We start from the raw sequence: 12,256 nt of genomic DNA on the forward strand, positions 1-12,256 counted from the left end.
TAGATCCAAGCATTAGGGTTTGTATGAGAACATAGGATGTCTTATGACCAAAACCCATCACTACTTACATAATCTTTCATGATTAAACTGTTGGTTGAATCATTGTAAACTGTTTGTATTTTATGTGTTTTAATAATTGAAAATGCTCCATACATTTTTCGACTTAGCGGTCAAAATTATCATAGTATCGATAGCCTTTTACCGGAACACGGATTTAAACCAAAATTCTCTAAGTTGTACATATACGATACTTATAATGAGATCGCAAATAGACGAACGTGTTTTGGGTACACTTTTCACAATTATCACATTAATGGATATATTATTCATTAGCTTTAATTTCTTTATTTATCTTATGTTTATATGTTCATCTTACTTGCAGTGGAGCAAATCAACGATCTATATCAAATTCTTTTGTTCTTGATAATGTTATTATACAAGATTTGAAGTTGATGTTAGATTCAAATGATGTCTTGGTTCAGTCTTATAGAATGGCTAGAGATTGTTTTCATGAAAACCCTCATGTTGATATCAAATTGAGAATTATTGGAAGAAGGGACCAAGATGGAAGGACATACAACTTATCATCTGCTTCTGAGGTTGCCGCTTTAATTGTTTGAGATATTGGTGATTTAATTGATAATAGAGATATTGTTGTTCAAACTTCAACTGGCTCTCTAAGGCGTATTAGTGAATTACATCCATCATACCTTCCTCTTCAGTATCCACTACTGTTTCCATATGGTGATGATGGTTACAGGGTTAGCATACCACATCGAGGTATTACACCTTCAAGCAACAGCAAGCAGCCCGACTATACAATGAGAGAATTTTTTTCCTTATAGAATACAAGATAGGGATCAATATTTTTCACTAATTCTTAATTCAAAAAGGTTGTTCCAACAGTTTTTGATCGATGCTTATACTATGATCGAAAGTGAAAGATTACATTTCATAAGGAGCAAACAACAAATTCTTAGATGCGAGTCTTATGAGAATTTACGTAATCAACAGACCTCGAGAATAAAGATATATCCAACGTCGGACAACCTGTTATCTTACCTTCTTCATTCACTGGCGGTGCACATTATATGATGCAAAACAACTTTGACGCCATGTCCTTATGTAAATGGTTTGGATATCCTGATTTCTTCATAACCTTTACATGTAATCTAAAATGGCCTGAAGTTAAAAATTTTCTTCATAACACTTCACTGCATCCAGACGATAGACCTGATATCTTATGTAGGTTATTGAAAATAAAGCTTGATGCTTTTATTAAAAACATACGAGAAAATAAAATTCCCGGCATCGTTCAAGCAGGTATTCAAAGTTGTTGTTTAATTCAAATTTTTTTATAATGATTTTTTTGTTTCTTAACATTTTTTATTATTTGCAAATATACTTCATCCAATACAAATCATATATTATTTGTCAAATTAATTTGCAGTGGTCTATACAATTGAATTTCAAAACAGATCATTGCCACATAGTCATATATGGCTATTTATGCATGTTGAATCTAAGTGGCCTACTGTTGAATATATTGATCCGATTATTTCTTGCTGAGATTCCAAATATCAATGAAGATCCAGAGTTGTATTCACTTGTAAGTGAATTCATTATACATGGTCCTTGTGGAGCAGAAAATATGAATTGTCCATGCATGCTTAACAAGCAATGGTCCTTGGAAACCTAATGATAGGTTGTGGAAGCCAAGGAAAATTGGACGTTCATTAGGAAGGATTCACTCCGTTTCACCTAAACTTGGCGAAGTCTACTTCTTACAGATTCTTTTAAATAAAGTGAAAGGTCCAAAATCATTTGAAGAAATTCGTATTGTAAATGGTGAAGAATTTCATGCTTTTCGCGATGCATGTTACGCTTTGGGCCTTTTAGATGACGATAAAGAATACGTTGATGCAATTAAGGAAGCAAGTCATTCAGGTTCCTGATGAATGTATGCATGTTTAGTTATACTTGTTGTATTCGTGATACTTGTATGTGCTTGGTAGGGAGGTGAGTGTGGTCGGGATCCCATATCTCATCACTAGCTGAGTGTGGACGGGGTTTCATATCTCATCATTAGCAGAGTAAGGGCGGAGACCATGATAGGCGAAGCCTTAGGACTGGAACATATAGTATTGTGTATGATTCATTATGTTCGACCAATAGGACCGGGACCGGAGATGAGAGCAGCTCAATAACGAAAGTTTATGTTAATTCCTAGACCAGTTCAAATCGGACATATTCTACCAACACTAGGTTGAATCGGTATGATATATATGGTTTATTGGACTTTGATAATTTAATTTCATTGGGCCCGTTAAAAACAAAAAATTTCAAACAAATTAAACATCTCAATTAATCAAATTATCTAGAATGTACATAACTCGAAGTTTGATGACGCACAACACTATTGGGCACGTCTTTGACGCACACTAGACAACGGTATGAACAACGTGTAGACCAATACTTATCAATTGTTATGTCTATGGTTTTATAATATAAGTTCACTATAGAATGATTTACGTTTATGGATGTCAGATTTTTGGTTTTGTATATATATATATATATATATATATATATATATATATATATATATATATATATATATATATATATATATATATAAAAGAAATAATAAATAATTATAAATTTATAAAAAGTGGATTGAATCGGTTGAATTGAACTAGTCATAAAACGGGTTCAACTAAAAAAACCTATTTTTTCAAAAACCTATTTTTTAAAAGAACTTGGAAGGGGTGTTTTTAGGTAATAAAACAATCTTTTATAATGACTTGGAAAGTGGCGTATATTATGAGACCAATTAGATACCCCTTAGAATGTTTTCTAAACCATTTGTAACATTATAGTATTATCACTAATTTTTATATTCTAGTCCATGGGATGCATGTATTTTGTCCCATCTAACAACAAAGGAGCTTATGTAAAATCCTTAATTTGTCGACATACCCCACCACACACGATTAGTGAAATAAGTGTCGATGTAGAGGCTTTTTAACCACAATCACCCTTCATCGCCAATTTTGAAAGCCACAAATGCGGAGGAGATGGAAGTTGAGAGAGGGAGAGATGCGATCGGCCTCCGACGATGGGTTTGAACGTGATACCTCTAATTTGGGGTTATGAGGAAGTAGATTTGTGTGAATTTACTACTTTACCCTTAATAAAACATTGAAACGGCACAAGTTCATCAAAGGATTTTTTTTTTTATACTAAAAAACCAAAATAAAAGAAATTAATTTCTTTTTTAGAAAAAGTTGGTACAAGACTAAGGGTAAATAAATTTTGATTTAGGGGTAATAATTTTCAAAGCCTAACAAATATGGGGATAATATTATTATATGAAAATTAGCAAATGTACGTTATCAAAATCTAAAATTTACATAATATTTATAATGTAGAAATTATGTTATAATTAAATTTTCAAAACAAATAAAAATAATATTTTATTTTTGTTGTTGAGTTTTCAAAGATAATTGTGTATTTTTAATATATTTTTTTCAATAATCTTATATATTTTGCTACGGAAACATATTTCGTAACTACTTGACTACGGAATTTTCCGTAGCCAAATACCTATGGATTTTGATTTCATAACTATTTTGCAAATTCACCTTTTTGTAACAAATTCCATAATAGATTAGCTACAAAATTTTATTTTATAGCAAAATTTCCTAACACAATAGCTACGGATCCCAATTCCATAGCTAACTAGCTACGTATTTTTATTTCGTAGCCAATTATGTAGCTAACTAGTTACATACATGGATTTTGTAACAAGTTTCAAAGAGAACTAGCTACAACCAAAAAAATTGTAGCATTATTTGTAGTAAACTAGCTACGGATTTTAATTCCATAGCAACTATTCAAGATTTAGTTACGGAATACAATTTCGTAGCCATTTCCGTAGCAAATTAGTTACAACCAACCATTTTATAAAATATTCCGTAGTAAAATAACTATAAATTTAGATTCTGTAACAATTTTACATAGCTATTTAAGATTTAGCTACATAATGCAATTCCGTAACCATTTATGTAGCAAAATAGCTACGACAAGTCGTTTCGTAGCGTATTCCGTAGTAAAATAGCAACGGATGTTGATTCCATAGTAACTTTCCGTAGCTATTTATGATTTTTCTTGTAGTGTAATTTTTATATGTAAAATCCTATAAGTCTCAAAAAATCATAAAATATAACTTTGTGAAACCTTTTATTTTTTTCTTTGCAAAAAATGATTTCAAAAGAACTTTTTATCATCCAAACAACTTTTGATTTTTTTTAATTTTTTAAAAAAAATAAAAATTAAAAAACCATTTAAAACAATCCCAAACACCCTCAGCAATTTCGAAATAAGTGTAGACATACCCCACCACACACCACTAGTGAAATAAGTGTAGATTTAGAGGCTTTTTAACCACAACCACCCCTCATCGGCAATTTCGAAAGCCACGTGAAGTCTCTTAACGTGGCTCCTTTAAGCATCCACTCTCCTTTGTCTTCACCAGTTCTCCCCAACACTATAAAACCCACCACCTCAAACCCTCATCCTCCACTTCAACCACCACCACCACCAGGACTACTACCACCTTCTCTCCTCCCTCAAAACTTCATATATCTTTTTCCGACATGGCTGCTTCTTCAATATTCATGGTAGCCCCCATCACAGTTTTCAAGAGAAATCCCACATTCTCCATCAGGTGCATGGCAAAGACACCACAAAGTGGTGAAACCGGGAGTTCCAAACAAGCAACCACACCAAATATGACCATTCCTCCTCCTCCACCGCCTGCACCGAAGGTCAGCTCGAAGTTCTCTGACGTATTGGCATTCAGCGGACCGGCACCGGAGAGGATAAACGGAAGGTTGGCGATGATCGGGTTTGTGTCGGCGATGGCGGTAGAAGTGAGCAGCGGTCAAGACGTGTTTGCCCAGATCGGCAATGGCGGAGTGGCGGTGTTTGTCGGCACTAGCGTGGTGTTGACGTTAGCGTCGTTGGTGCCGTTGTTTAAAGGAGTGAGTGTGCAGTCGAAGTCGAGTGGACTGATGACGTCAGATGCAGAGCTTTGGAATGGACGGGTTGCGATGTTGGGGCTGGTGGCTTTGGCTTTCACTGAATATGTTAAAGGCAGTGCCCTTGTCTAGTCTAAGCTAAATGTATTACAAACTTTTCTATTACACAGTTAAATCTAAAACAGGAAAATATATATTCTTTTGAATATTTATTTGTATCGATTTCCCATATATGGTTCAATCATGAAAAAAGCATGTTTTTTGATAATATAAAAGAATATAATACAGTATAACTAACAAATTTTTTTTGAAGAATGACAACAAATCATTCACCCTGTATGAATGACACCTAATATTGAATAAGACAACCTAGATTAACACCACTTTTTAACATCCATTTCCCACACCCCAATGATCAAAAACACCTACATGGCTTAATTTTAAGCTTCTAATCTTATGTTTTGGATTTCCTTTTTGCTAATTATATTGAAAGAATTTTTTTAATTTGCTTCGTGATGGTGCCCCTTTAATCAAGGTCTTTCGACCAGGAGTTCCTCTACACCATAGATCTGATTTTATAACTGTTTCAGTAATGATTTTTAAGACTTTTAAAGACATTTATTTAGTGATGTGACACTGGTTTTTGGTCATCAATGATCAAATTTATTTCATTAAATTTGTCACTCAGACTTTATTTCAAGATGATTCATATTTATCGGCATGTTATTCTTTTCAAATAATTTTTGTGTATTACCATTCCAGAACAAGAGATGTTATAGAATTTTGAAGACGATCTGAATCAGATCATATAAAAACAAACACAGTTTTTTCTATATATACTAACAATTAATTAAAACAAATGTGAAACTCGTGTATAAACTATGAACAATTGTAAGACATCAGAAAAGTTCGACATAGATATTAGAATAATAAACCATATCTCCAATATTATTACTACTATAAATTTTAAAAGAAAGTCATTAAACCATAATATATATATATATATATATATATATATATATATATATATATATATATATATATATATATATATATATATATATATATATATATATATATATATATATATATATATATATACCTTTTGCTCCAGTTACTAAGCCATGATGCTAAATAAACACTTTATTAAATTGAAAAACAACAGCAATAAGAACTTGCTGACCATATATATGCAACATTAATGTTTTTATCTAATAAGATTATTTCTGTTGAGAAGATGATGAATTATGGAAAAACAGACACACAGCTGAGATGTCATCCGTACAAAAGCCTGGTCTTTGCCTCTTCCATTGATTGGACGCGTAGTCAACGAGTCTTCTTGATGATTCGTCCTTTTCTGATGCTGATGAAACGATTTCAACTGCCTTTTCGTTTGAGACAACGTCCCATACCTGAATAGGAATAAAAGATATTTGAGAAAATGACGAAAATAATCAACTAGGGTAAAAGTGTATAAAAATTATGACATTCTGTATTAAGTCGTTCTTAAAATTTAATGGGAAAGCCTCATTTTTTGTGGCTTTTTTTTGTATTAAAACGTTCTTTTTGCATTAGGTTTTGTCTCCATTAACCCATTAAGTCAAAAAAAAGGAAAAGGGTCTTGTTTGGTTTCAAGGTTTTACTTAAAATGGGTTAAATTTCATTTATTTGTTTGTTATAGCATTCTACTTTCATTTCTTCCTATCAGTTTCAAAAATGTTATAGCAATGTCGTCTATATACAAAGATGCGTAGTCTTTTTTAAAGTACAATGCCCTAATAAGAATATTTTGAAAGTATAATCCCTTAATTTGGTATACTTTAAAAGTACAATGTCTTAATTAGAAAAAACAATGTTGTAATTAGGAGAAATGAAATTGAGATGCTATAATAAACAATTAAATGAAAGTAGGTTGTTATTTCGTGCAATTTAGCCCAATTAAAATCCAAGATGAAGTTTTGTATTCGAAAATGAATCCAAAAGTTAAAATTACGAAAATGTACCCCATCGGTTGCCAAAATGACAAAGCGATCTCGTGCGGTTATTGTTGTTTGTATCACGTCTGGCTCAGAAATAAGACCAAAGTCTTTAACAAAATAGTCACCAAAAGCCCTTGAAAGTGCGAGTCCCGGACCTTCGGATGTCTCGTCATTTGAAGCACGAATCCTCGAGACTCCCGGTTCATCCTCTGACTCACACACACTCCCTCCCGCCTTATATATCCTTTCGCTTTCCTCTACACAATAGCAACACAAGAATCGAGCATAAGTGCCAATATATATATATATATATATATATATATATATATATATATATATATATATATATATATATATATATATATATATATATAGAAATGAAAGTTAGACGTTATAAATATAAACAACAAATAAATGAAACTACATTGTTATCTCTTGCATTTAACCCCTATATATATATATATATATATATATATATATATATATATATATATATATATATATATATATATATATATATATATATATATATATATATAGGGGTTAAATGCAAGAGATAACAATGTAGTTTCATTTATTTGTTGTTTATATTTATAACGTCTAACTTTCATTTCTTTCTATTACAACGTTGGTAGGTCCAAATTTATCAGCACGTTGTACTATGAAAAATCAAACCAAATGTAGCATTGTAATTATTGGTTTTTTTTCTTATTAAGGCAATGTACTTTAAAAAAATCTAACCAACTATAACATTGTATTTCCTTTTTCTTCTTATGAAAGTATTGTACTTTGAAAAATCTAACCAATTATAGCAGTGAAAGTTTCTTTGTGTTTAGATGGTATTGCTATGATTTGGTAGATTTTCAAAGTACAATGTTGTAATGGGAAGAAAATGGAGTAGGATGTTATAATAAGCAAATCGATGAAAGTACATTGGTAGTACTATCTCACACAAATATAAAGAGAGATCAAGTGCTTACGAGGTAAATTTGGTTTAAAATCTACAGTTAGTTGAACGGCAACCAAGCTACCATCGTCTTGAGTTGTTCCAAGAACAGCTCGACAATCGCCAACATTTGCTAACACAAGAAGATCCCCCTAAGAATCATAATCATGGAAAAAAAAAGGTTTATTCTCTTCATTTCAAAAGAAAAACATATAGTTTTGACTTTTAACGTCATTCTTATCCGATTTGATCATATGGATTTTGGATAAGTAAAGAAAAACACTTGTTCTTTCACCTTTTGATCACTTAATTATTTTTGAAGTGATTAAACCAATCAATAAATGATATTTTGGAAAATGGGAATTACTAAATTTTAAGAATATGTACCTCTCGGATTATAGTCACGGCAGCAGCGCCGCTAAAAAACGAATCGATCACCGGATGAAGCTCTAGATCATAATCAACAGTCGAGCAAGTTTTCATTAAAGATTTCTTCCACATACCAAATTGATCAAAATTTGAATTTTTTAACGAATCCACCGAATATTGAGCACAAGCTTCTTGCCAAAAGTGAAGCAAATAAGCCGGCATTACTTTCTTCACTCGTTTTCCAACAAGATGCCCCCACGGACCATGCCCGTCAAAAACACCACAAAACATCACACCTTCCTTCCCTCCAAACGACTACAAATTAATAGAAAAATAAGAACACAAGAATATACATGGAAAACTCTAAAAACATAAAACCACCTAAAAGAAAAAGTCAGTATATGACAAATTATCACAATGAACACATTTTTCTCTCAAACACCAACCCCGAATTACACCCACTCTTCAAAATTTTAATTAATATTTGTTAAAAAAAGAGAGAGAGATTAAGATTTACCTCCCACACAATGAAGGAATCTTGATTGATTCCTTTATTCCCGCCTTTAGAATAAGCGGACACATAATTACTCGATCCATTTGCACAAACGCTACCAGGAGAAGTCAATAATAAACCATTTTTTCTTGCTTCCTTGGCTAAAGCATTAGTAGCTTCTCTTCCAAAATTAATCCTCCGTTTCTTCACGTTTTTTGTTGTAATATTTCTCGTTATTCCATTCAAAAACGAAGAAAACTGAACCATTTTTTCTACAAAAGAAAACAATCGATCCCCACAACATTATTATATTGAACATGAATCATCAAAAGAAAACAAAAACTTTTAACAACTACTCAATATTAAAATAGCAAGTGTATACTTTAGGTTAAGTTGAAACAAACAGAATTGATGTAATCTGACTTACCAGGCTGTATACCATCAGTTATTTTTTGACATGTTCCGAATATTTTGAACTCAAAATGGGATTTTTTCATTTTGGATTTTTTTAGCAAGAGTTGTGTAAGGAAATGATATGATGATATATGAACTTATATAGTATATATATGCCACAAATTATTGGAAAAAGGTGCAGTGAATCCATGGCGATGAATTATTAGGAGACTCGTGATCAATTTGAAAGGTTGTGTTGACATCAAAAGAGTCACTTTCATGGAAGGGAGATTTTAGACCATGTATTTAAAATAAAAACAAAATAGCAGGCAAATAGTGATCTGTCGACATCTATCGACCTAATCAAATATGTCCTCGTGCATGTTATGGTCCACTAAACGGCCCAACCTCCATAACTATGTCCTTCAAAAATATCGTAAATCCAAATTATCCCAATTATATATTTCGTAATTATTTACACAATATATTAAATAATTGTAGATTTGTATTTTTTTTTTTCTCATTCTTTATATGTATTTTGAGTTTAGAATGATTGGTTCAAATTTGTCTGGCTGACGTGGCGCTAAAGTGACGGATAAAAAGTAACAAAAGATGTGATGCTAGACCCGACGTTATAATGGTGCGATTTTGTTGATTTATAAAATTAATGATGTCGATTATATAAAACCAATAATTGGATTAGGTTATGTAAAGACAAAATAACAAAATTTTATCTGTTGTAATTTCACTCTCAAAATTTTGGATATGGGTTTGGCATCAAAATTTTTGAGGTATACGAAATTCTGGGTCTCCAATAAGTGTTACAATCATAAAGTGACAAATAATAATTAAATATTCAATCTGCTTTGTGGGTTACTTATTGTCTAATTATAAAAAATGGACCGATAAAATTTCTTTTGATTTCTAGTTATATCATTAGAGTGGATTTCAACAGGATAATAAAACATAATACATGGATTTCAACATATTAGTTGCTACACTGGATTTCTAACATATTACATACTTGGATTTCAATATATTAGTTGCTACACTTATTTCAACCGTGTAATTTGTCTATTTATAAAAACCCTTAAACATTTTGTAATTTGCCAGTTTTTAGTATTTAATCTTTGGGTTGTTTAAAAAAATAAAGATAATAGGGTGGACGACTAGACGTCATGCCAGCCAGATCAGAGGTATAATCGCATATAGAAAGGTGGGTCCTACTTCCTAAGACACACCTATTTTTTTATAGTAATAATTATATTGAATAAATTTTAGAAATCATCTTGAAAAAAATTTGATAAGATACAAAAACAAATAAATAAAATAAAAGAATTGGTGGAGGGTTTATATTTAAATTTACAAAAACAAATGGTTAATATTTATTAAAACTTATCCCACATAGGAGATAAAAAGAAAGATATATAATTATTTGATGTTATAAAATTGATGGTATATGGTTATAATGAAACTTTAAAAGCAACACAGCTTATCTTACATTGTTGGTTGTAAGAAATAATTATTGCAAATACTCTTTAATAAAAAAGAGATTTAGTCATGCAAAATTATTGTTTTTTTTTAACAAAAAATTCACTTTTAGAGGTCTAAGTAGTTTTTACTGATTCGACCCAACCTGATTCTGTCACATGTATTGTTGATTCTTTAGTTTTTTTCAACTTTACTTAATTAGGAACCACATGTGATTTTATTTTAGATTAGTCATTAAACCAGATAACTATAAATAAACAAATTATGTCATATTGGATGTCACGATTTAATATCGGTTTTTACCAGGTTGAAATCCAACTCGATTTTGTAATAAAAACCCAAAAATTGTATATGTGTCTATTGAGTAAAAATTAGTGATCAAAGGAGTAAATTGAATACTATGGATTGTCATCTTATGATATCAACCATAAAAACTTTCAAAACATAAAACCACTTTATACCCGAACATATGTCCTTAAAAACCTTTTGATAAAATGGACGGGTCACGTGGATTGAGTAAAATCATTTTTGTCAAAAATTTTAATTTCATATATAGTAATTGTGTATTTAATATTAACAAAATTGTTCAAGAGACAAGTGGGTTGTAAACATTTGAATACATTTGCCCTTACTTTCAACCAGTTTGACCCGTTTTTTTTATCAAATCTTTACCCATTTAGCCAAATGGAGCTGAAAAAACCGGACCGGGTTTTTCATATCTACCTGAACCGGACCATAAAATCCATAACATAACTTGAAGCATTAGAAACCATGAATAGCTAAGCTAACCATAGCTGAATGCCTGAATCCCATTAATTACGTTCAAATGATGATCTAATTAACTTCCATTTGATCGATCAATTAAAACCCTTGTTTCTTTTGATTCCAAAATCAATAAGAAAATCAACATGAAATCCTCTATATACGCTTTAAATATATCAAACAAACAAACAAGATTATGAACACCAATCATTCAAATCCCATACTCATGTAAAGCTTCGTAAACAAACAAATAACTTAATCAACCAAGAATCTCACCTTGTTTCTTCGCCAGTTTTGCTTGAACGTACGAACGATCTTCAATGGAAGTAGCTCAGAATTAAGCTAAAATGAAGGACACAGAATTCACTTGGGCATTTATACAAACAGGTAGCTTCCACTCCATCTGTTTCTTAGAAAAATTTTCCAAAGTCACTTGCGCATTTACACAAACAGGTTGTGTGCATACAAATGCTCCACAAACTTCCTTTTGTATTTGATCATGAAATGGTGGGTGGGTGGATCATATATATGCATAATTGTAGATGACGGTGATGTGGCGTGCCGGGCCCCTATATCATTATCGTAGACTCAAGAATATTGGATAACTACCTTTCTCGAGTCGCCATTTTTACATGGAGATCCTCTAGGTTATGAGTATGTCCAATTACAATCCCTTTGGTTTCTAAAATTTCAAGTATAACCCAAACATTGAGGATATATGTAGAATGTGAAAACTTGTAAATATGATAAGCAATTTGTATTGCATGTAACAATGTTTTGTCCT

General features: G+C 31.4%; 2 protein-coding genes across 3 annotated transcripts; one reads left to right on the forward strand and one right to left on the reverse strand.

The window, feature by feature from the left end:
- Positions 1-4,476: 4,476 nt before the first annotated feature.
- LOC145002097 (early light-induced protein 1, chloroplastic-like) lies at positions 4,477-5,247 on the forward strand. Its single transcript, XM_078961395.1, has one exon. The coding sequence runs from the start codon at positions 4,656-4,658 to the stop codon at positions 5,169-5,171; it is 516 nt and encodes a 171-aa protein (XP_078817521.1). The 5' UTR covers positions 4,477-4,655; the 3' UTR covers positions 5,172-5,247.
- Positions 5,248-6,167: 920 nt separating this feature from the next.
- On the reverse strand, positions 6,168-11,986 carry LOC145000875 (putative protein phosphatase 2C 34). Of its 2 annotated transcripts, none has more exons than XM_078960176.1 (6): positions 11,749-11,986; positions 8,851-9,098; positions 8,352-8,648; positions 7,999-8,116; positions 7,043-7,275; positions 6,168-6,451 (listed from the first exon to the last, which is right to left on the reverse strand). In XM_078960176.1, exons 2-6 carry the CDS (start codon positions 9,091-9,093, stop codon positions 6,260-6,262), a joined length of 1,083 nt encoding a protein of 360 aa, XP_078816302.1. In that variant the 5' UTR covers positions 9,094-9,098; positions 11,749-11,986; the 3' UTR covers positions 6,168-6,259. The 2 variants fall into 2 exon arrangements, with proteins under 2 accessions (XP_078816302.1, XP_078816301.1); XM_078960175.1 differs by lacking the exon at positions 11,749-11,986 and adding an exon at positions 9,254-9,385.
- Positions 11,987-12,256: the final 270 nt, after the last annotated feature.

The sequence above is a fragment of the Lactuca saligna genome, chromosome 6 (genome assembly GCF_052625555.1).
Source record: "Lactuca saligna cultivar CGN05327 chromosome 6, ASM5262555v1, whole genome shotgun sequence".
Lineage (NCBI taxonomy): Eukaryota > Viridiplantae > Streptophyta > Magnoliopsida > Asterales > Asteraceae > Lactuca > Lactuca saligna.